Source organism: Halyomorpha halys, unplaced genomic scaffold (genome assembly GCF_000696795.3).
Source record: "Halyomorpha halys isolate HHAL.00 unplaced genomic scaffold, Hhal_1.1 Scaffold608.1, whole genome shotgun sequence".
Lineage (NCBI taxonomy): Eukaryota > Metazoa > Arthropoda > Insecta > Hemiptera > Pentatomidae > Halyomorpha > Halyomorpha halys.
Genome location: NW_027109708.1, coordinates 403,166 through 423,864, shown reverse-complemented (window position 1 = coordinate 423,864; position 20,699 = coordinate 403,166). Strand labels below are relative to the sequence as shown.

At 34.9% G+C, this 20,699-nt stretch overlaps 2 protein-coding genes across 4 annotated transcripts in view; one reads left to right on the top strand and one right to left on the bottom strand.

The window, feature by feature from the left end:
- The window catches only part of Phm (Peptidylglycine-alpha-hydroxylating monooxygenase), a 66,767-nt gene extending 59,112 nt beyond the window's left edge, over positions 1 to 7,655 (bottom strand). For all 3 annotated transcript variants that reach the window (XR_010843585.1, XM_067047899.1, XM_067047898.1), the window contains exons 1-3: positions 7,499 to 7,655; positions 7,265 to 7,410; positions 2,068 to 2,137 (exon numbers count right to left, since the gene is read on the bottom strand). Coding sequence is in view for 2 of the 3 variants with exons in the window: in XM_067047899.1 (XP_066904000.1) it covers positions 2,068 to 2,137; positions 7,265 to 7,410; positions 7,499 to 7,615 (333 nt within the window). In the remaining variant the exon portion in view is untranslated. The remainder of the gene's footprint in view (positions 1 to 2,067; positions 2,138 to 7,264; positions 7,411 to 7,498) is intronic.
- A 5,313-nt stretch (positions 7,656 to 12,968) lies between these two features.
- The window catches only part of ND-B17 (NADH dehydrogenase (ubiquinone) B17 subunit), a 9,131-nt gene continuing 1,400 nt past the window's right edge, over positions 12,969 to 20,699 (top strand). The window contains exons 1-2 of the mRNA XM_014426985.2: positions 12,969 to 13,323; positions 18,087 to 18,188. Of these exons, the coding sequence (XP_014282471.1) occupies positions 13,072 to 13,323; positions 18,087 to 18,188 (354 nt within the window). The 5' untranslated portion in view covers positions 12,969 to 13,071. The remainder of the gene's footprint in view (positions 13,324 to 18,086; positions 18,189 to 20,699) is intronic.

Here is a 20,699-nt window from a genome sequence, read left to right as displayed (position 1 = left end):
CTCTCAGAAGGTCTCGCAAAAGTTTTCATTAAGGAATTGGATGGATTTCTCATAAATTTCCTTCTTTTTCCTTTTCCACTCCACCCATTTGAACGAGGTCATTACTCCCAAATCCCAACCCTCTGGATCCAAGACCAGAGCAGTGCCACCAGTTTTAAGGTGAGGAGGGAGTTGATGAGACATTTTCCCAGCATGTGGGCTGGTGTTTCAGACTCTCTGCCACATTTGCGACAGGATCCCAACTTCTCCCTGCATTTCTCTGTCTCCTGGGATTCCACATAGGAGTGCAAAATTAATATTTATTTTCAGGGCGTTCGCCAATTCTGACCCCAAGAATACCTGCTTCTCACACATATATGTGTTAGCTTTCGGGCTCTCTTTGATATGATGACAACCAATACCTGGCCACCTGCAATTGGCCCATTCTTCGAAAGCTTTCAAGAAAGCAGCACAAAGACAGCTGTACAGCTTTCACACTTATCCCTGATCCACACCCAGTCTTTCAGCACATGTCGTGATTTTGGCTTTGTAATTGTATGTAGACTGGAATAGGGCATCAGGTACTTTCAACAATCCCTGGGCAATGGATTAATGCTGCAGAGGAGCTTCCCATTAACAGCACATTAGATCCTGTCTTCAATTTCGTTGAAGAGGTGAAATACCCATCAATATAGCAGGACGTATCTTTGTAAGGGACGCAGTCTGGAGCGGGTAAGTAAGACCCGGAAACAAGTATCGATAACTAAAATAAAAATACAAAGTTTTTCATATATTCATTCCTTTCGTGGACATTTGGGAATATTGTGTCTCCCCTACCATCCCTTCAGCATTAAGATATTCACTGACTGATTTAAAAACAGTGCATTAACAATTTTATACAATTTTTTTATCCTCTTTTTACAAGTTTTTTTGACTTCCGATTATAAATAAAATAACAATTAATAAATAAATTACTATTTTAATAATATATTGTACTTACTTAATATGTTCAAACTATTATAAGTAATAATTTTTATTTTTATAATAAAAATCAAGTAGTTTTTGTTTATATTTATCCATTTTTCAATACTAATAATAATGAGAAATGAATAGTTATTTCAATTAAACAAAATGAAAGGTTCTTTAGGAAAAGATTTTTTTAAGATTTGGCATTTAAGCCCTGTTAAACTATTTCAGTGAGAGTAAGACCTAGCTGATAATAAAGACCAATATTTTTTTTTAATTTAATACATGGTTAATATAACAGTTATATTTATTTACTTATTTATTTATTTATTTTTTAACAATTGATTATGGGAGAGTACAGTCTCGTAAAGATCACAAGAAAATAAAAATAAAAAAATATGAAAATCTATTCTATAAAGTGATACATTCTGTAAGTCGATTTTAACGAAAAAGTTATTAGTCATTAACAGTGAGATCCCCTTAAAGTACCCACGAGAACATGCTAGTCAAGATCAAAAGAAAAAAAATATATATTAAGCAATACAGAAACTCTCACTGCCTCTGAAAAAAGTGTCCTAATCAACCCTATCATCTACTATAGAGGATTTTAATATGGAGTTACAAAAAGAAACAATTTATTTATTTATTCAGAAAGGTAAGGAACTAATGTTTTAACAGGTAGTTGAAGAATCTTTGACACCTTTGTCCATGTAATTCCAGAGCATGAATCTCTATTGGATAGGACAGCAAGAATTTCAGGGTTTATGATGAAATCTGAAAGATCACAATTACAAATCAACAAGAATGACATTAGCTATAATGAGTTACTTCTTTCAAGGATAAAATGAATCTCCATAAGGCAACAAAACTAGGGATGAAACAAAAGAAAAAAAAGCTGTATGTTCAAAATAGGAAGTTTTTGGGTTGAATCTTTGAAGCCAGAAATAAGAAGCTTGGTGATCAAGCAAGGGTAACTATTGAAACAAAACCTTGCTGACATAGAAAGAGCATGATAATTATTTTTCTATAATAATTTCTACTAATATTAAGCAGCTAAACATAGAATTACTTTTTCAATTTGTATAAAATTCATTCAATGCATTGTTAAAAAATAATACTTACTTGAGAACCTTTTTTACATGGATGATAAGTTGTTCGAATACCATTATCAATAACCATCTCTCCACAATCCCTACAAATATAATAAAATTAATTAACTTGAAATAACATAACATTGAAACAAAATAAAAAAAGACAACTTTATTGATGAGGAAAAATAAGATATAGACTGAATTTTTTTAATCATAAGTTTCAGTATATTTTTTATTACTTATACTTATTTACTTATGAAGCACTTCTAGTGGCTGTTATAAGAGCTACTGCCTTATCACTGATTAGTTACTTCCTTGGTTGGTTTTCTTTTTATAGCTATTACTTTTGGAAGAAGCTTGTAATATTTTCGAAATTTCGGCATTATTTAATTTAGTCCCAGATCTCAAACAAAAGGATCCTTTGAGGGATTGTTCATCTCTTGAACAAGAGCAGTCAGTGTATGTCAACAGCTATAATCTAATTAAAGTAGTAGTAATAATAGTATAAGTTATAAACTTCTTCTTCTTTCTCATCCTCCTTAAGTGCCTTTCAGGGTGGAGGAGCCTCTAACCACTTGCTCCACACATCTCGGTCTATGGCAAGCATCTTCATCTGAGCCAGCGTTTTTACTCTTTCCAGACCTAGTCATTGGATATGGCTCCATATAGCTCCTAGGTCTACCTCGTGGTCGCCTCAATACATTTTCTTGGCACTCTGTATCCCCCCATTCTACAGACATGTCCATACCATCAGAGCTGTCAGTGTTCAATCACTGATTTCACTGAGGGGATCTGAAGTTCTTCTCTTATTCTTTCATTCCTTATCCTGTTTCTCTTAGTTTTGCCCAATATTCTTTGTAAAAATCTCATTTCAGCAGCCGTAATCCTGGTCATAAGCTTGTCTTGGGTGACCTAACTTTCACTGCCATATAATAATATTGGAAGATATATTGCTTTAAAGATATGGAGCTTGATGTCCTTACCTGCCTCCCTCTTTCCCACAATAGTATTGCATATCTGGGTCCTGTTTCATAATAAAGTACAAACTAATACTATTAGCCTTGTTGATTTAACTTAATACAATCACACTGACTTGTACAATAGTAACTTGTACTTTCGTACTTTTTAACTCCTGTAATATCACTAATAGTCATCCCCATTATGAAAAAAATAAGTATTAGTCTAATTAATACGTTATTTCTATAGTTGTATTTTGAATTAATACTATTAGCTTCCATTATGAAATGGGACCCTGGTAGTAAATAATATTTGCTTTATTTATCTTATTGAACACTTCTTGGTCTACTTAATCAGATTTATTGAAAATTTTCCAAGGTAGGTATTGAAGTCCACTCTTTCCTTGCTCTTGTGGCTATTAATACTCATTCCTTTGCAGGCAAGTTCCTCTTGCCATTCTATAATGGCCTGTTGCGATTTTTTCCTCAGAGTCTGTCACCAGCATGATATTGTCTGCACATAGAAACACCTGTACTTGTACCGTCCTCATGTTCCACATACTGACTACAGTCTAAGTAGTTCTTCTCCAGCATATTTTGTGGAGTTTATCCATAAAGACAATAAATAATAATGGACTGCGGCTATCTCCTTGTTTCACACCTCTTTCCAGAAAAAATTACTTTTATTCTCGGCCACTGATACACATTATTCCTTTAGTGCTTTGATAAGTTGATTTAATCGCTTCCAAGAGGTCTGCGGGAATTCTTTTGGCTCTAAGTGCCCTCCAGATTTCATATCGGAGTAATGAATCGAAGGCAGCTTTTAGATCCAAAAAAGAAATATAATTGCTCTGATTTCTATTACATGCTTTTTCTACTATAGTTCTGAGGGTGAATATGTTATCCTGGGTTTGTCTTCCAGGTCAGAATCTGGTCTGGTCTTCTTCTAGTTTTGGCTCTATCAGTGCCCATAACCTGCTATCTAGAATAGTGGTGTACAGTTTATATGTTACTTGGGATAAGCATATTGGTCTGTAGTTACCACATTCTGTTGCACTACCATTCTTATGTATTGGCACTATGATATATTCCCAGTCCTTCGGAACAACCTTACTGTCCCATATCTTTTGGAAAAGTGCTTGCAGTGATTTTGTCATTTTATTATCTCCATATTTGATAAATTCTGGAAAAATTCCATCTCTGGTGCTTTACCTAGCTTCAAACGATCCAGGGCCCTTTCTATATCTTCCTCCCATATCATACTGTATCCTTCTCCTATTCCTGAGCGTTTGCTAACTCTTCTTCAGGGGATCGTATTGGGTCAGAGAACTGCGAAGAATAGTGCTGTCTCCATCTATTCAAGATCTTTTCTGGGTCTGAGATCATATACCCACTTTCATCTTTAATGTTTCTGATCTCTTTAGAAGTTTTACACGTAAGTGCTTTTACTTTATTCTAAAAGATTTTTCTATTCTCTCTGTAATCCCTGTCCAAGCATTTCCTCCCACGACTTCTTCTTGGCCTCTCTTATAATCCATTTAGTATCATTTCTCCACCTAACATACTCTTCCCATTTCTGTGGTGTCTGATTCCACAGGTAAGCCTTCCATGCTTCTTTCTTCCTGTGGACCAACTCTTGGACTTCTTCATTCCACCATTTGGTGCGCTTGAGTCTAGTGTTCATTTTCTTCACTCCACATATAGGCCTTGCTGATTCTTTTATATACTTCCAGATTTCTTCCACAGATCCATTTTGGTCTAATCTTTTAAATTTCTCTTCCAGGTATACCTCGTATTCTTGTCTTTTTTCAACTACCTCAAGGGCTCCTACATTTATCTTTTTGTATGCCTTAATTTTTATGCTACTAGGCTTCATGATTTGCATGTCCGCGACTAATAGCAAATGGTCTGTGTCTATTTCAGCACCTCTGATCACCTTTCATCCGGTGGTCTATGAACTAGTGTCTAATATCGCAATCGTACACAAAATAGTCGATACTATTTCTTTCCTGTGCTCAGAAGTTAAGTTTAATTTTTCTATTGGAGAAAAAAAGCGTTATATAATAAGCATATTATTTTTCATGCAAAAGTTAATCAATCGCTGACCATTTTCATTCCTTGTTCTTTCTCCACCATGCTTTCCCATAACTCCATGTGTATCTCTATAATCCCATCCTGCTCTTGCATTGAAGTCTCCACAGCAGATAATTTTCCTATTCATACTTTTGAATTTGTTTGTTATCCTTTCTAGGTCAGAGTAAAATTTTTCTTTTTTTTATAACAGAGGAAACTTGAGTAGGGGCATAAATTTTTACTAAAGTGATTTTACTAGGGGACAAGTGGAAATTGGCTGTTATTATTCTGGGTGAGACAGCTTCACAATCCTCCATTTTCCTGTATAGTATTTCACCAATGACAAAGCCGACACCCTCCTTAGCATATTCACCTTTAGGGACTCCTGAATATATGAGAGTATATCCCTTATCCACACTCATTTGCCAAATTCCTTTCCTTTTTACCTCAGGTATACCAAGAATATCCACCTTGTACTTTATTATCTCCTCCATGAGTTCCACTGCCTTCCTTGTGATAATTTTTTGTTCCATGTTCATATTTTAAAGTCCTTTTTCCTTCCATGTTCTTTACGATTTGCCAGTTCTGTTCTGAGGCTAATATGATTTCTTTGATTCGTATAGTTGCTTCCTGGCGGGTGATTGGCCCAGTCAGAAAGGTCCTAATGCCCTAGGACAGCAGGTCTACTGGTGAATACACCTTGGCTGACAGCATGGCGTTAGCTTCTAGAGGAGGTGACCCTAGGGTGTGTACTATAAGTGTTCTTAGTGTCAGTATAAATAAGTTCGGTACTGTTTTGGTGTGAGGTGTGCAATGTACTGTACTGTGGTGCCCAAGAATGCAAAGCCCCGTTAATTGTGCACAAGAATTAATCCATGCAGGTCTAAGTTATAAACAACATAACATATTTTTGTAATGAATAAAATTATTACTGCTTTAATTAGATCACAGCAGTCCACTTCTATTCACTGGGTTCGCTCAAGAGATAAACAAACACCAACAGATCCTTTCCAGTTACTGACAGAGCCAAACTTCGCAACAAAAACTTTTTTTATTATGTTGTTCATTTTTAAAAAGTATTTTTTTTTTTTTAAATAAACATATGTTAGAAACCATATATGATTAAAATGTAATTATTTATAACCTGGTCATAAACTCCAATAAATCAGAACAACATAGATCTAATAAGAAAAATAAGACTTACCTCATAAGGAAAACGACATAGAATTTATATAAATAGTTCTCATAAAAGCCACTAAAGCACTACTTATCACCCCATTCCACCACTATTACCCTTAATTTTAGTAGAGACTTGTACAAAAGACAAATAATTCTACATCTGTGGTAACTGACCAAGTATCATTTACGAATAGCTCTGGCTCAATAGATTTATCTGCTTAAGTGCATCAAAGCCTTATGGACCCATAGAGGTGTCACATCATTTGTAATTTTGCCATTCTCGACAGACAAAAACACTTAACATTTTAAGAAAGAGTGGTTAGTAATTTTTAATGTTCAAGAGGTAAAAAAATAATAATAATTAAAAATTATCTTACGAAAGTATTAAATCTTAAAATAATGAAAAACAACGTTTCATTCTCCCAATAATTAAAAAAATTGGGAAATTTAAGATCTAAGAACCTTCTTTAAACTATGAAAATTTTGAAAAACATTTATGCAGGTATATATACTCAAAATTAATTTTTTAATTAATTAATTCAATATGTACTTCAATAATTCAATTTGGTATATTAAAAGATACAAAAAGTAAATACACTGCTACAGTTTCCAGGCTTATCGACCAAATGTCAACAACAGAAGGTATTAGAAAAAAATATAGCTATCACTATCAAAAAATAAGGGTACATGATTGTTTAAAAGCAAAATGCACAACCCACGTACAAAAACCACAAAAGAGTAATCATTAAAGTCCATTAATTAATTACTACTGAAAAAAAGATAACACAAACTGTAAGCACTGAAAATAATTGAATCAATTATAACAAATCTAACATTTCATTGCTGCTATTCATCAACCATTGATTTCATATTACTATCATAACTATACTTAATATTTTATCATTCAATATGTTTTTAATGTCACAGATATACGTCAGCAATAACTTCTGAAGAAAAAACAACAAACAAAGTTTATACAGCTTATAGAAAACAAATTGAAAAAATAAAATGAATATTCACCAATAAGGTAAATTACTTCCAGGTTCTGAGCAACCATAGAGTAGCATATGATGCACGACATTCATACTTGCCGATGGTTCAAAACCGACAATGTAAAAGTTCTTAGTGTAATTAACTCTGACCGGTGTACATAAATAAAGTTCCTCCTGAAGTAACAAATCAATGAGTAAACTATTAAATAAACTAAGTTAGATCCATATTCATGAATAAAATCTAATGTATATAACTACATACAACATATGGATGCACATTAGGCATAAGCAACGGATACTTTTCAATTTTATAACCGAAAGAATAACAAATAAGTAGAGATAAAACATAAAATTTTCTAAACATATGGTAAACTGTCATATTTGACAATCAAATCAATACACTACAGGAGGGAAATAACCTTCCTTGTTTTAATAATCGATGTTTAATTTATCCAAAGACATAACAAATTTATGGAATCCGCAACAAAATAATGTTAGGGTTTAGTTGTATTAGAGGTAACAAATCAATTTTTAAAAAATATGAATGAATTCTAAATCAATTATTTAAAAAGAAAAATATAAAAACATAATATTTTATAAATGTTTATGTATGATGACGAAATATATGTTTTATAATATAATTTCTGCACTAAGACCTTTGTACAGAACTTTGGACTTTGTAGCGGATCTGAAGCAGGAGCATGAAGTAGTCACTGCTCAGTCCGTCCTACGTTTTTTTGGTTCCTTTAAACTCTCTATAGTGACCATGTTATGTTCTCTGATTGTGATCACCCTAAATGGGCCCTCGTATCTCTGCAGCTCTTTGCCACGGTTCGTTCATACTTTCCGGTATACCACTGTCCCGATTTTAATTTCGTCCATTAAATCGCGGTTAACGAGGTTTTGCCTTGCCACACGTTTTTGCTTCTCCCTATCGATCCTGTCCTTAACTTTAGCCGACACCCTCCGTCGTGCCTTACTATTAACGTCAATAGTGTCCTCTTCTGCCGCCGTATCCCGATAGTCCCTGCAACGCCCACGTAATCCAAAAATAACCTCGAATGGGGCAAACCCTGAGACGGAGTGTAAGCGAGTGGTTGTAAGCGATTATCGCCTTTTCCACTGCCTCATCTGGCTCGAGTCCCTTCTCCAGCTGGTACACTCGTAGGGGGTCACAAAGGGTTCTATGGAGGTGTTCTATCCCGCCTATACCTTTCTGGTGACCTGGTGTATTAAAATGCCACGTTACCTTCAAGACATTCATCTCTGCTCTAATTCCAGGATTGTAGAACTCTCGTCCGTTGTCAGATGAGATTCTTTCTGGAACGTCGCAATACTAGAACCACGTTCGCATGGCCTTCAATATTGCTTCCGCCGATTTTTCTGTCACTTGGTACGCCATTGCTAATTTACTGAATACATCTACTACCATGACCCACTTGTAGCCTCTCCAAGTTAACGAGTCCACCTGTAGATCACTAAGTGGCGTTTCTGCAGAGGGCGTTTCTTCCTGTATCGCCTGCGGTGGGTGCCGGTAATATTTGGAGCTTATGCATACTTCACAATTTCCTATGGTGTCTTGGATAGTACGCTTCATTCTCCACCAAAAAATATCGCTGAAGTTTCATTAAGCCCTCTATGATTCGTCTTGCCCTGATGATAAGCGAGTGTCACATCTTTTTGGCGTTCTGGTTGCCGGAGAGTCTCAACCATCATCGTGCACCGTATAAATTTCCGCACTATACCGATTCTTTCCGCCCGCCAGAGACGCTGAACCTTGTCCCAAAGAACTACATTGCCAATATACAAATGGTGAGTCTGTCCCTCTTCGTATTCCTGCGATAACACCGCCCCGAGAGCGTATTTCTTTTATATAAATCACCTTATCTTGCTTCAATGGAATTTCATGAACTGTTTTACCAGTAGCACCCAGCCTATCTCCCTCAAAAAAAATTTTTCGTCGAATTATTCCAAAATTCTGGCTTCCCAACTCTTCCCTTGCATCACCACCCCTACCCTCTCTTTCCCGGTCCTCAGGCGTCTCTGGTAACTTTATTTCTTTCCTCCAATTTCTACATCCCATTGTCCTGTTTTGTTCTTTATACGCGCCCCTACTTTATCCAGTAGGTCGCACCCTGTAATACTTCATAGTCCCGAGGCATCTTTCCCATTACATGAACCGTCACTTGTTTCCAGCCCCCCACTTACTTAAGCCTGTTACTGCCTCCCCTCAATGCTGCAGGGCTCGCCCAGGGTAATTAATCGAAAGTTACACACCTTGACCTGGGGTTTCCTCTCTCCGCCATCCAACATCTCCAATGCTGCTCGCCACACAATCGTACTCGAGCTCCCAGTGCCCACCTTGTAGGTTAAGCCTCCCTTCATTCTTATTATAGGCAGACCGCCATGCTTTTATCGTACATTGTAATTCCTCAATGTGCGGTCGCCCCTCTCTACAGGCATCCTCCTCAAATTTCGCGTACCTTCCCTCCTCTTGGCTATCGTCTTCAGGCTCCTACACTGCTACTGAGCCCGTTTCCGTTTCTGGGTTCCTGAGTATCTTCTTTCTGTCTCTGATACTCCTGATGCTTCTGAAGATTCGCTGTCTAATTCGCTTTGTCATAGTCGTAGATTTTTCCTTCTCACTTGCTGGGCATACACCTCTATTGGCTCTCCCTGGCCTAAATTTCTTCTATTACATATATAGGGGCATTGCCTAGCGATATGCCCCTCATTGCCACATTCAAAACATCTCGTGCGCGGGCAATGCGCCATTAAATGCACACTCTTTACGCAACCGTGACCCTTTCGTTCCTCCCACCGACCATTGTTTCCGGGTTTCGTTCTATTTTCTTGGTATTTAGCTCTCTCACCTACTCTCTCCGTGATCTCTTCTTCTCCAAGAATTGGATATATTTTTTGGCCGTTGATATTCTATCTGGGTTCTCACCGGCTCTTTTGAGCCAAATGATTTTCAACAAATTAGCGCTTTCTCGGAAATCCCTCCCACGGAAAGCCCACTGTCCTCCTCCCAATGCCTTCTTTAATCTTTCCTTGATAACTCTACAAGGGGCCTCTTCGTCCACCTGAATCTGATTTAGGATACTTCATTTCACTCTGCAGACGACCGCTGCTTTTAATGCCTCCGCATCTTGACTATCGAGTAGATTTTCTATAGACTTCGCTTAAACTCGGCTTATTAGTAGGTCACCCCCTTTTATGAAGTGGATCAGTTCTTCTGTTTCCTCAGTAAACCGTTCGAGGTCAGAAATGGCCTTCCCCAAGTCTTGGGCGGTTGCTGTGCGTACTTTTATCCACTCAAGTTTTGTGGAGTGGGCTTCCGCTAGAGAAACTTCCAGTATTGGAGGAGTCGATCTCTGGGGGTGGAGGAGCCACCTACATGGGAGGTGGGTTCTCGACCCCGTTTTGATTTAAAGCTTCCAGGTTCAAAACCGCTTGTCTGACAATATCTTTAGCAGCCATTATATAAAAAAAAAATTAGAAAAGAAAAAAAATTGGATACTGAGAAAACAACGATAAAAATTCTTCTTTAAAACAAATATTACTCCGGTATCTAATGTTCCCGGGTTTCAGCACCGGTTAAATGTTTAGTAAAACAAAGAATTAAAAAAGAGAAAAGGGAAAGAGAAATGACCAACTCGGTTGGTACTCAAGCACTGACTTTTATTTTATTTTTTATTAATTTATTTATTTGTTTCCCTATCCCTCTGAAACAGAAAAAAAACATCAAATTAATAGGTTGCATTAAGTATGGTTACATAATTCATTATTATATAATTCAGAATGGATATTATCTTTTTCTACCAATGGTACTTGGAGTTTTAAGGTGAAATTCTTATATGATGTTTTGATGTTTCGGTTCCGTATGAATTCTGCTAGAAATATTTTGAGATGACGGGCCTCCTCATTACTGACTTTTATTGAGACCAGCTCGTCTGTATGATCTAGTCGATCAGCTAATATAAGTTTTACAGCTGACTGTAACTTATATATAGAAACGTTAAAAATAAGAAAAATGGATTGTTTTCAAATTTAGAAATAAATAAAATCTTTATTTTAAATAAATAAAATAAGTAAAAAAAAATAAAGATATAATAATAAAGTCAGATAAGACAAAAACAAAACAATAATTTAAATAAGGGAATATAAAGGGGAAATGGAGGTTATACTTTATGATAAAGCAATACATAAAGATATAAGAAATGACACGTTTAAAAAATATTTTTTTAAAATTCATTTATTGTTTTTTACAACTCTATCTTTAACTATTATTTTTTAGAACTTGGTAATTATTTACTGATAATGGACATGTGTCATCGGCATACGTGGTAATTAGATGTCATTTGAGCGGATTGGAATGTCAGCTGTAAAAACTTTATAACGGATAGTTCCAAGGATACTACACTGAGGTACACCAGCAGATTGAGGAAAGAGGATGAACAAGCGCTGTTGTGATTTACTTGAAAAAATCTGTCGGAAAAATAAGAACTGATAATGATGAAGTATGTAGGAAGTAGGAATCTTGTACAGCATTTTAAGAATTAGACGATAAAATTATCACATATATAACCACAATACATAAAAATGGCTATATAGATAAAAATAATTGCAAGTTATAGATTACTTTGCACTAAGAATGTTTGACATGATTAAACTATATAAAGATGACCACAATTTGAAACATATCATAAGATTGGCGGACCCATAGAAGCGTTGTCCAAATTTTTAATTTCAGTGCTTAATGAAATGAATAGAGATAATCTGTATAATAAAAATACTTACGCGAATTTACTCTGTAGTAATCATCATACTAAGAATCCAAAGGTCAGTGAGAGGGACGGCCGTTAAGAAGTTACTTCACTATGTATCAGTTTATTCTTTTATTGTATTTATTTATAGAAATAATATATCTACAATTGTAATATTATACATGGATTATCGTCGCTACAGTTCCCTCTTTCTAAAATAAAAAGTCTGGAATGTCCGGGTTTTGTGGTCAAAGTGGAATTTCTCGCTTTCTTTCTCGTCAAGAACGAGGTTTATAGGCTTCTGTTTAGGTGGTAGAATCCCTATGGTCTATCCTCAATTGTAAATATTTATAAATATGGCACAATGAAAACCAGACTTCACTTTATAGTTTAGAATCCCTCCATCCCACCTCATCACCATAGCCTAATAAATTATAAATATGATAACGTTGGAAAAGATGTCTAATAATTATTTACATACAATTACATCTAGCATACCATTGCAAGGGGGTCTGTGGTATCTATTTCTTGGTCTAAATTCAAGAAATTTGCAATATATCTATTATAAGTCACTAGAAATCATCTGGAGGAAGTTTATTTCATACTACTTCATTCACAGCCATCTCCACATGCTCACGACTGTATGCTGTTAGACCACACATTCAGTGCCTACGAACATTTCAGCAAAGTATTCTTTTGTTTTACACATTTGATAAATTATACTCAATTTAAAATATTACTACCTTTTTTTTTTTCCTCATACCAAGTTAAGGAAGAAAATGTTTTAATAAAATTGTTGAATGCTTCTAGATTACCGACTTATATGATAGTATATCCCAAAATATGTGACCGAATCACTAAAGGGAAATATTGGTTAAATTTACTTGCATAAACTGATTTTGATATGTATTTATCTAAATGAATATCAGCAACATTATAACATCGATACTTATAATGATCTCTTTGGACTGATCTTTGATCTCATCTGTTGGGCAGAACGTACCTTATTATTGAAGTTTAAGGTCGAAAGATTTAAGGAATACCATTGTTTCATTTCTTTGTCAACATGGCTTCGCAAACCGGAGGTGTTAAACCGTTTTCATTGGAAGGGCGATTATACCGTGAAAGGGAAAGATTATCTGGAACTGGAATGACTGCTGAAGAGCGGGCTTGGAGGGCCAAGTGGGTGAAAGACCAAATTCTCTCACCAAATGAACCAAGACATGTTCCTGAATTGTATACAGAATTGTATAATCCGATTAGAAGAGCTTATCGAAAGCCTTTAGATCTTCTTGGAAAATCTTTGGAACCTATAATTGTAGGTTTTTTTTATTTTAATTTGTTTTTTAATGACAATTTAAGTTATTTAATGTTGTTGGATCAACTTCCATTATTTTTCAAGATTATTTTTAATTGTTGGCTAAAGGTACTTATGTTAAAGATGAGATTTGTCATGGTACTTCATAAAATTCACTTTATTCTGTCATCTCAATCAGGATCTGCCTCTTTATCTGTTTCTCTTCTCCTGTTCAACAGCTTCTTCATGATTTTCTCTATTACAAATTCGTGAGATAGAGCCAACAAAATGTTGTCTGATTTACTGGGCCTCACCACATTTGTTTCCCTCCCCCTCTAATATAAAGATTGTGTGTTGATCCTTGTATTAACAAATATTGAGAGTACATGGAAAGAAATGAACTTCCCTCATGTGATTTGCAATAACTCATAATAGATGGCAGGGAGGTTAGTGTTATAAAATGTTGAATATTTTGTTATTATTGTTTATAGTTTGACTAAAAAAAGAATTCAATACTAATACTGCTACTTGTAATTATTCGTCATTAACAAATAAACAACTATTGTACGCTCATCTCCTTTTCTAAGTATATATGATAAGTTTTAGTAAACTCGTACATTCAAACTTTTCTTTTATCCACTTTATATAGCTGTTTTAATCTCAATTTTAATAATCTATGTTCTGTTTAAATTATTTCGTGTTTTAGTAGTTGATTTTAGTGTTTTACTCTTTGATGTTGAAAATTCATTGTTAAAATGAAGGGCTCGGTCTAAAAATTTTTTTAATACGTAAGTTAACAAAACAATTTTTCAATGTAAAAAGCTGCTTTTTGATCTAATCTGATTGATTTTAGGAATGAATCAATCCTTAACTTATTATTAGTCATGGTTGATTTGTGAGATTGAGACTGAAGTTTTTAAAACTCTCTTACTAGAAAGGATGTTCTAGGAAGAATGGAAGTAATTGAGAGAGCGGTAGTTCAAAAGTGTTGTTTAGTACCACCTACCACATCTTCCTATCTCACTCCATTGTCTGTAGAAATTTTGGTAAGGGTTTTCCAAGAAAAGAAAAATTTTTTTTCCAGAAAAATTTATTTTTAATTATTAAATTCAAATATTTATAGACGAATGTGCTTAACCTAATTGGAGGTATCTTTTCTTCAGTTTTATGTCTACAGATATAATACTTTTCCATGATAACAGAAATAGAAAATAAAAGTATCGAATTGTTTAGAAAAATACTTCGATGATTTTTTTCCTGAAAACTCCATTTTTGAACCTTAGATGAATCTGAACTAATGTAGGTATGCTATAAAAAGATTATGGGGCGATGGTAGCTGCGTGGTAATGGGCCTGTTTACCAACTCAAAGGTTGTGAGTTCGAACCTGGCCCTGCCCAGGGTTTTTTCAAGCATAAAATTATACAAAACTCACTTACAGCCTTCCCCCAGACATATGTGAGGTCTGTTAGCCAATGGGTGGCACTCACCTAAAAAATAGGCATCGGAGTGACAAACCCACCCTATGAAAAACCCACGTCAAGAAATGCACAATGTATTTCTTTAATACGAGGGTGGTCTGAAAAGTTCCCGACAAAACAAAAATACTAGACATTTTTTCTGAATTTTTTTTTTATTTTTCAACATAGTCTCCTTGTAACTACCCATTTCTCCCAGCGGTGGTCCCATCTCTGTAGCCCATCCAAAAAGTACTCAGCGTTTTTCTCTGAAAAATAATTGTTCACGAAGGTGATTACATTTTCATTTGACGAAAATCTTTGTCCTCCGAGGACAATTTTTATATGAAACAAAAAGATCTTGGAGCTAGATCTGGTGAGTAAGGCGGATGGTCAAGCAGTTCAAACTGTAATTCGTACATTTTCACCATGGCAACTGCTGAGGTGAAACAGGATTTTCTTTTTTTGCAAATGTGGCCGTTTTTCCACAAGTTCTGCCTTCAGCTTGTCAAGTAATGATCCATAGTATGCTCCTGTAATGTTTTTTCCTTTTTGAAGATAGTCAATTAAAATAACTCCATGATTATCTCAAAAACAGTTACCATCACTTTCCCAGCCAAGAAAACAGTTTTTGCTTTTTTTGGAGCCAGTTCCCCCTTTGCAATCCACTGTTTGGACTGTATTTTTGTTTCGGGTGTATAATGGTGTATCCAAGTTTCATCTACAGTAATTAATCGGCACCAAAACTCGGATTTATTACACCTAAACTGCACAAACAGAGCTTTGGATATGTTCATTCGAACATATTTTTGGTCTATGCGGCATCCAAAATCTTATAATTTTATAATGTGACTGGAGTGTTGAAGGAGGAAAAAGTTTGAAAATGGCTAAAGGGAAGGGCCAAAACCTTGTTTTAAATTTGTAAATGATTATAAAATTGAATTGTTACTAATAAAAATATATATATATTTTTTTTATTTTTAAACAATGTGGGTATAATGTGGATCAAAGGAGATTGTTTCCTCATCATTTCAATTGAATTTAGTAATGAATAATTTTATGAATTACTCAGTAGATTCTCACGCAATGAGTTTTTGAGGTATGACCATAGGAATTTTTTTAAAGTTAGTTTAAAGTTCAGGTATATTATTATACATTTGGCTAAAAGGGCTATACGTAATATGATAGGTAGTGGTTTGTAACTGTTATCTTATGGCTATTGAAGATAGTTTCTGGGTTCAAATTTGATATAGCTGTTGGCAGTCGAATGCAAAAACACAAAGTCAAATTACAATGCTTGTCTATCTGATGTTACGAGAAACTTATTCAGTAAAACACTTTTTTGAGAAATAATCCTAGGTATTAAATAACAAAACCAGGACAAAAACTAATATTAAGTACTCGTATTGTTGGTATGTAATGGTTTTTCCTTACCTTTGAAATTAATTTAGCTTCTTAATGTTGGATATACTGTTGTAAAGTTGATGGAATAAAGAACTTCTATAAAAATGACTATGGAGTGCCTGAAAATTCATTGCATGATATGCTAAAAAATATTACTGAAAATCATTAATCTTCTTTCCTTTGCTTTGGCTGCTATAATTGCCTAACATTTTCTCCCGGAACCCCTGGATAGTGGCAGGCCTGTCCCATCCTCCCTTCTATCTATGTTCCTAATGTATGCCCTTCTACCAGTGAGGTTGTTGCAACTATTATGATTTTTTTTTTTATTGATTCAATATGGATTCACGACGGCTTTTCTTTTGTTTCTACAATAATTTCCCTTCCTTCCAGTAATGTTTGATCCATGACTTCACGATTAAAGTGCATCTAAGATATTTTGGATAGAACACAATCTGAGAAAGAGCAGGTTTTGGGCTGCACCTATTGCCAGGTTAACAAAGACTCATACACCCAAAACTGAAAATATGTTACTTTGGTCAAAGGTAAGATCGTTTTTCGTATACCAGAAAAATTTTAAGAAATGTAAAAACCTTTTTAGAAAGAGCTTATCTAATAATCAGGTAATTTGAAATGATTAAAGATTACATTCTTAATATAATATCATCCTAAATTTTTTAGCCGAGTGATAAGATCTGTATTTTATCATTGAGATCAGATGATAATCTAACATATGGGAGGGTGACTGTTTTTCGGATACAATGAAAACAAAGCAGATTACATTCTGAGATACTTTTTTTTAATAAATTTTAATCGACATGCTACATTATTGTTTATCTGATTATTTAACCTTAAGGAGGGTAATTTGTTTAGGGTTATAACCTGCTCTTTTTGATAGGTATTAAATGATTTTTTGATCAGTTTCTACCAATTTTCAAACTAGATTGCTCCAATTATTCAGCGAGATCATCCCATGTTTTTTTAAACAATTTGAGATCAAAATAATGAAAATTCTTGTATTAAATGTAATCACTCCATTTGTAGTATTGAGCCGATTTTTTGAGTAAACGGCTCTACTGATTTTTAATTTTGATGTTTCAAATTATTCAATGAGATTGTGTGAGCATTTTGAAACGTTTTGAGCTCAAAATATTGAGAAAATTATTGTACTAATTGAGTTTAGTCTGTCTATTTGTTATGTGTTAACCATTTATTGAGCAAACTGCTCAACAGATTCTTAAATTCAGAGACTTGAAAATATTGAACAACAATTTTGTGAACACATGTATCGTTGTAGGTCATCCCCAAAGCCTGCATGTGGCCATTACGAGAAATATAGCATTTTTTATTTTTTCAGTTCTTTATTTACTTGGCTGATTAGTTGTTTACTTATGTTGTAAATTTTATAAATTTATTTTTTTTCTTTTCCAAGTTATTTGTTTTTTTTCCAATATAATTATTGTTTGTACATAATAAATCTTGGTGTAGTGGTCAGGTGCCTTCCACTACATGCTATGGCTTCTTTCAAGTTCATTGTTTTTGATGCATAGAAGTGTGTCTACAGAAACCTTAGCATAGATGGCTTGCAATCCTAACTTTCTTCTTCTCATTCCATTTCTGGATCCACAAACTTGTAATCTTTGCACTAGAATCTAATAGTAAAAGGTTAGGAGATTTGGTGTCACTCCATCCGATGCTTACTTATATTGTATTTGTCCTATTTGATTATAAATCATATTTTCTGGTGCACTTTTTCTAATTAGAGTGTGGCTTAGGTTTTTTTCTAACTCATCTTTTCCCTAGAATTTTTTTTTAAGAAATTGTTAAAAACTTCAGTTGTTTAATTTTTGTTTCTTCCCGTATGCATGATCATATATCTCTTTATACAGAATTTTAATATTAAAAGTTGTATTATTTTATTTTTTTAGGGTGCCAATGCTGCTGCATACACTAGAGTTTTTGCTGGAAAATTTCTAATGGGCTTAGTATTGGTTTATTCAGGAGTATATTATTTCAAATATAATGCAAATGTAAGTGATAATATCATTTATTTGTGTGTTTTAATGCATTTGCTTTATTCATTAAATTATTTATGTTTTTGTTATGGCTTTTAAGAATTTTATATTATCAATTCTTTACTATTTTATTGTTTTGCCATATATTAAATTGATTTTTTCAATAACATTGTTTTATTCACCTTGTATCATAAATTTTTAACTGATTTATTTAAAATAGTTTCCTTTTTTTAATTTTACCTGTTTTTTTTATTGGGTTAACTTTTACATCTGCCATTTCCAACATGTCTATACTAATACTAATAGGTTGACTTTTAATTTTTTTTTTTTTTTAAATTATTTTTATCTTTTCTTTACTGTATTAACATTAGCTTTGACCCTGACCATTTTGTGAATGTATAAGAACAAAATTACATTTAAAATAATTTCTTCTATTTAATCTTAATTATACTCTTTTTGAAAACCAGTAAATGTAATTTATATTAATGCTCTGAATGTTATTGTTCAAAATAATTACTTATCATATTTTGTAAGTATATTAAAGTGCCTACTTTAATGTAAATATGTGCTGATAATTACATTCTCATGACTGCAAATTGAGTACATATTTTTTTATTTATGCCATGAATTATGAATAAGTAGTTACAAGAGATATATCAGTAGTCCAGTATCAAGTAAGGATACCTTAGTTATTTGATATACACTTCATGTTTATTTACGTTGTTTTTACATTATATTACAAAATTTAAACCATTTATTTAGTTATTGTTTTTATCTTTCTTATCCATCTATATAAGCAAATTACCCAGTGAATCTTCAAAAGCATCAGGAGAATCAGAGACAGAAAGAAGGAACCCAGAAACGGAAACGGGCTCAGTAGCAGTAGAGGAGTGTGGAGACGAGGGCCAAGCGGAGGGAAGGTACGCGAAATTTGAGGAAAATGTCTGCAGAGGGGCGGCCGCATATTAAGGAATTACGATATACGTGAGAAGCATGGTGGCCTGAAGCGAAACAAGTGACGGTTAATGGGAAAGATGGCTCAGGACTATCAAGTAATTAAAGGATGCGACCTATTGGATAAAGTGGGAGCCCGGATAAAGAACAAAATAGGGCAATGGGATATAGAAATCAGAGGAAAGAAATATAGTTGCCGGAGACTCCTGATTTTCCAGAGGCTGATGGATGAGTTCCTGAGGGGGCTGGACAAGGCAGTTTGCCGGTATACACGGATGACTTACTGGTGTTGAGCAAATCAGAAAAGGACTATGTGGATGTGGACCATCTAAGGAGTGTGTTCCAGTGCATGAGGGATTTTGGCCTTAAGTTATCCAAAGAGAAGCCTGAATTGGGCAAAACCGGATTAATTTTTTGGGGCACTCCAAAGATGGTGTAAGACCAGACATACAGAAGGTATTGGCCCTGCAAAGGATGGCGGTACCCAAAGATGTGAAAGGAGTGCGACAATTGTTAGGAGTGCTGAACTACTACCAGAGGTTCGTACCGGTCATGGCGGAATATCTAGTACCTCTCAACAATCTACTGAGGAAAGGGAGTAGAATGAAGATAACACCTCAGATGGAGAACAATGTCCGGAGGTACATAGAGAGGCTACAGAGGGAACCAGTCCTGGCATTCCCCGATTTCAAGAAGAAATTTACCCTCACAACTGATGCAAGCGAATATGCTCTTGGGCCGTGTTAGTGCAGGATTACGAAGAGGGAGAGCGACGCATAGCAAATGCCAATTGCTGGAAATCGTGTGGGCAGTGGAACACTTCTGGCCATATATTTTTGGGTACAACACCGACCACATACCATTGCAGTTGGTTGGTAAATTGAAGGAGACTTCCCCATGGATTACCAGATGAAAGGAGATCCTCGGCCAGTATAACATGGACATTATGTACTAGCCAAGGAAGGACAATGTGGTTGCGGACTGTCTTTCATGGGCAGTAATGATTAATGCAATCGAGGATGAGCAAGGTGAACCATCTGGAAGTGGGAGACAGTTCCTGGAAGAAGAAGAACATGAAATGCTAGACACTGACAACAGGGTTGACACAGCTTCGAAGACGAAGATTCAATTGCAAGTAGACCCACGGAATTAGAATAGCTAGACTAGATGGTTAACAACAAATTAAAAAAAACAGATCATCTGGGAAACCTAAACTTCAGGATTAATGAAAATGGAGAACAAGAAATACGGCAGCTATATCACCACCATCTGGTCCTCACAGGGTGTCAAAGAAGACCAGATTTGCTGAGTATTGAAAGATGGATCTAAAGCAGGACATACCATCTACTTGTATATTGACAATGCAGTTCTTTGGGACAAGGTTCAGCGTCTCTGGCGGGCGGAAATATTTGGAATAGACTGGACATTTATACGGTGCACGATAATGGTGAAGACTCCCTGGGAACCACAACACCAAATAGAGGTGACGCTCGCCTATCACACCTCCATAGTACCTTTAGTGACCACCTACAATTGTAAACGTTTAACTTTTATATATATATTTCTCTTTTA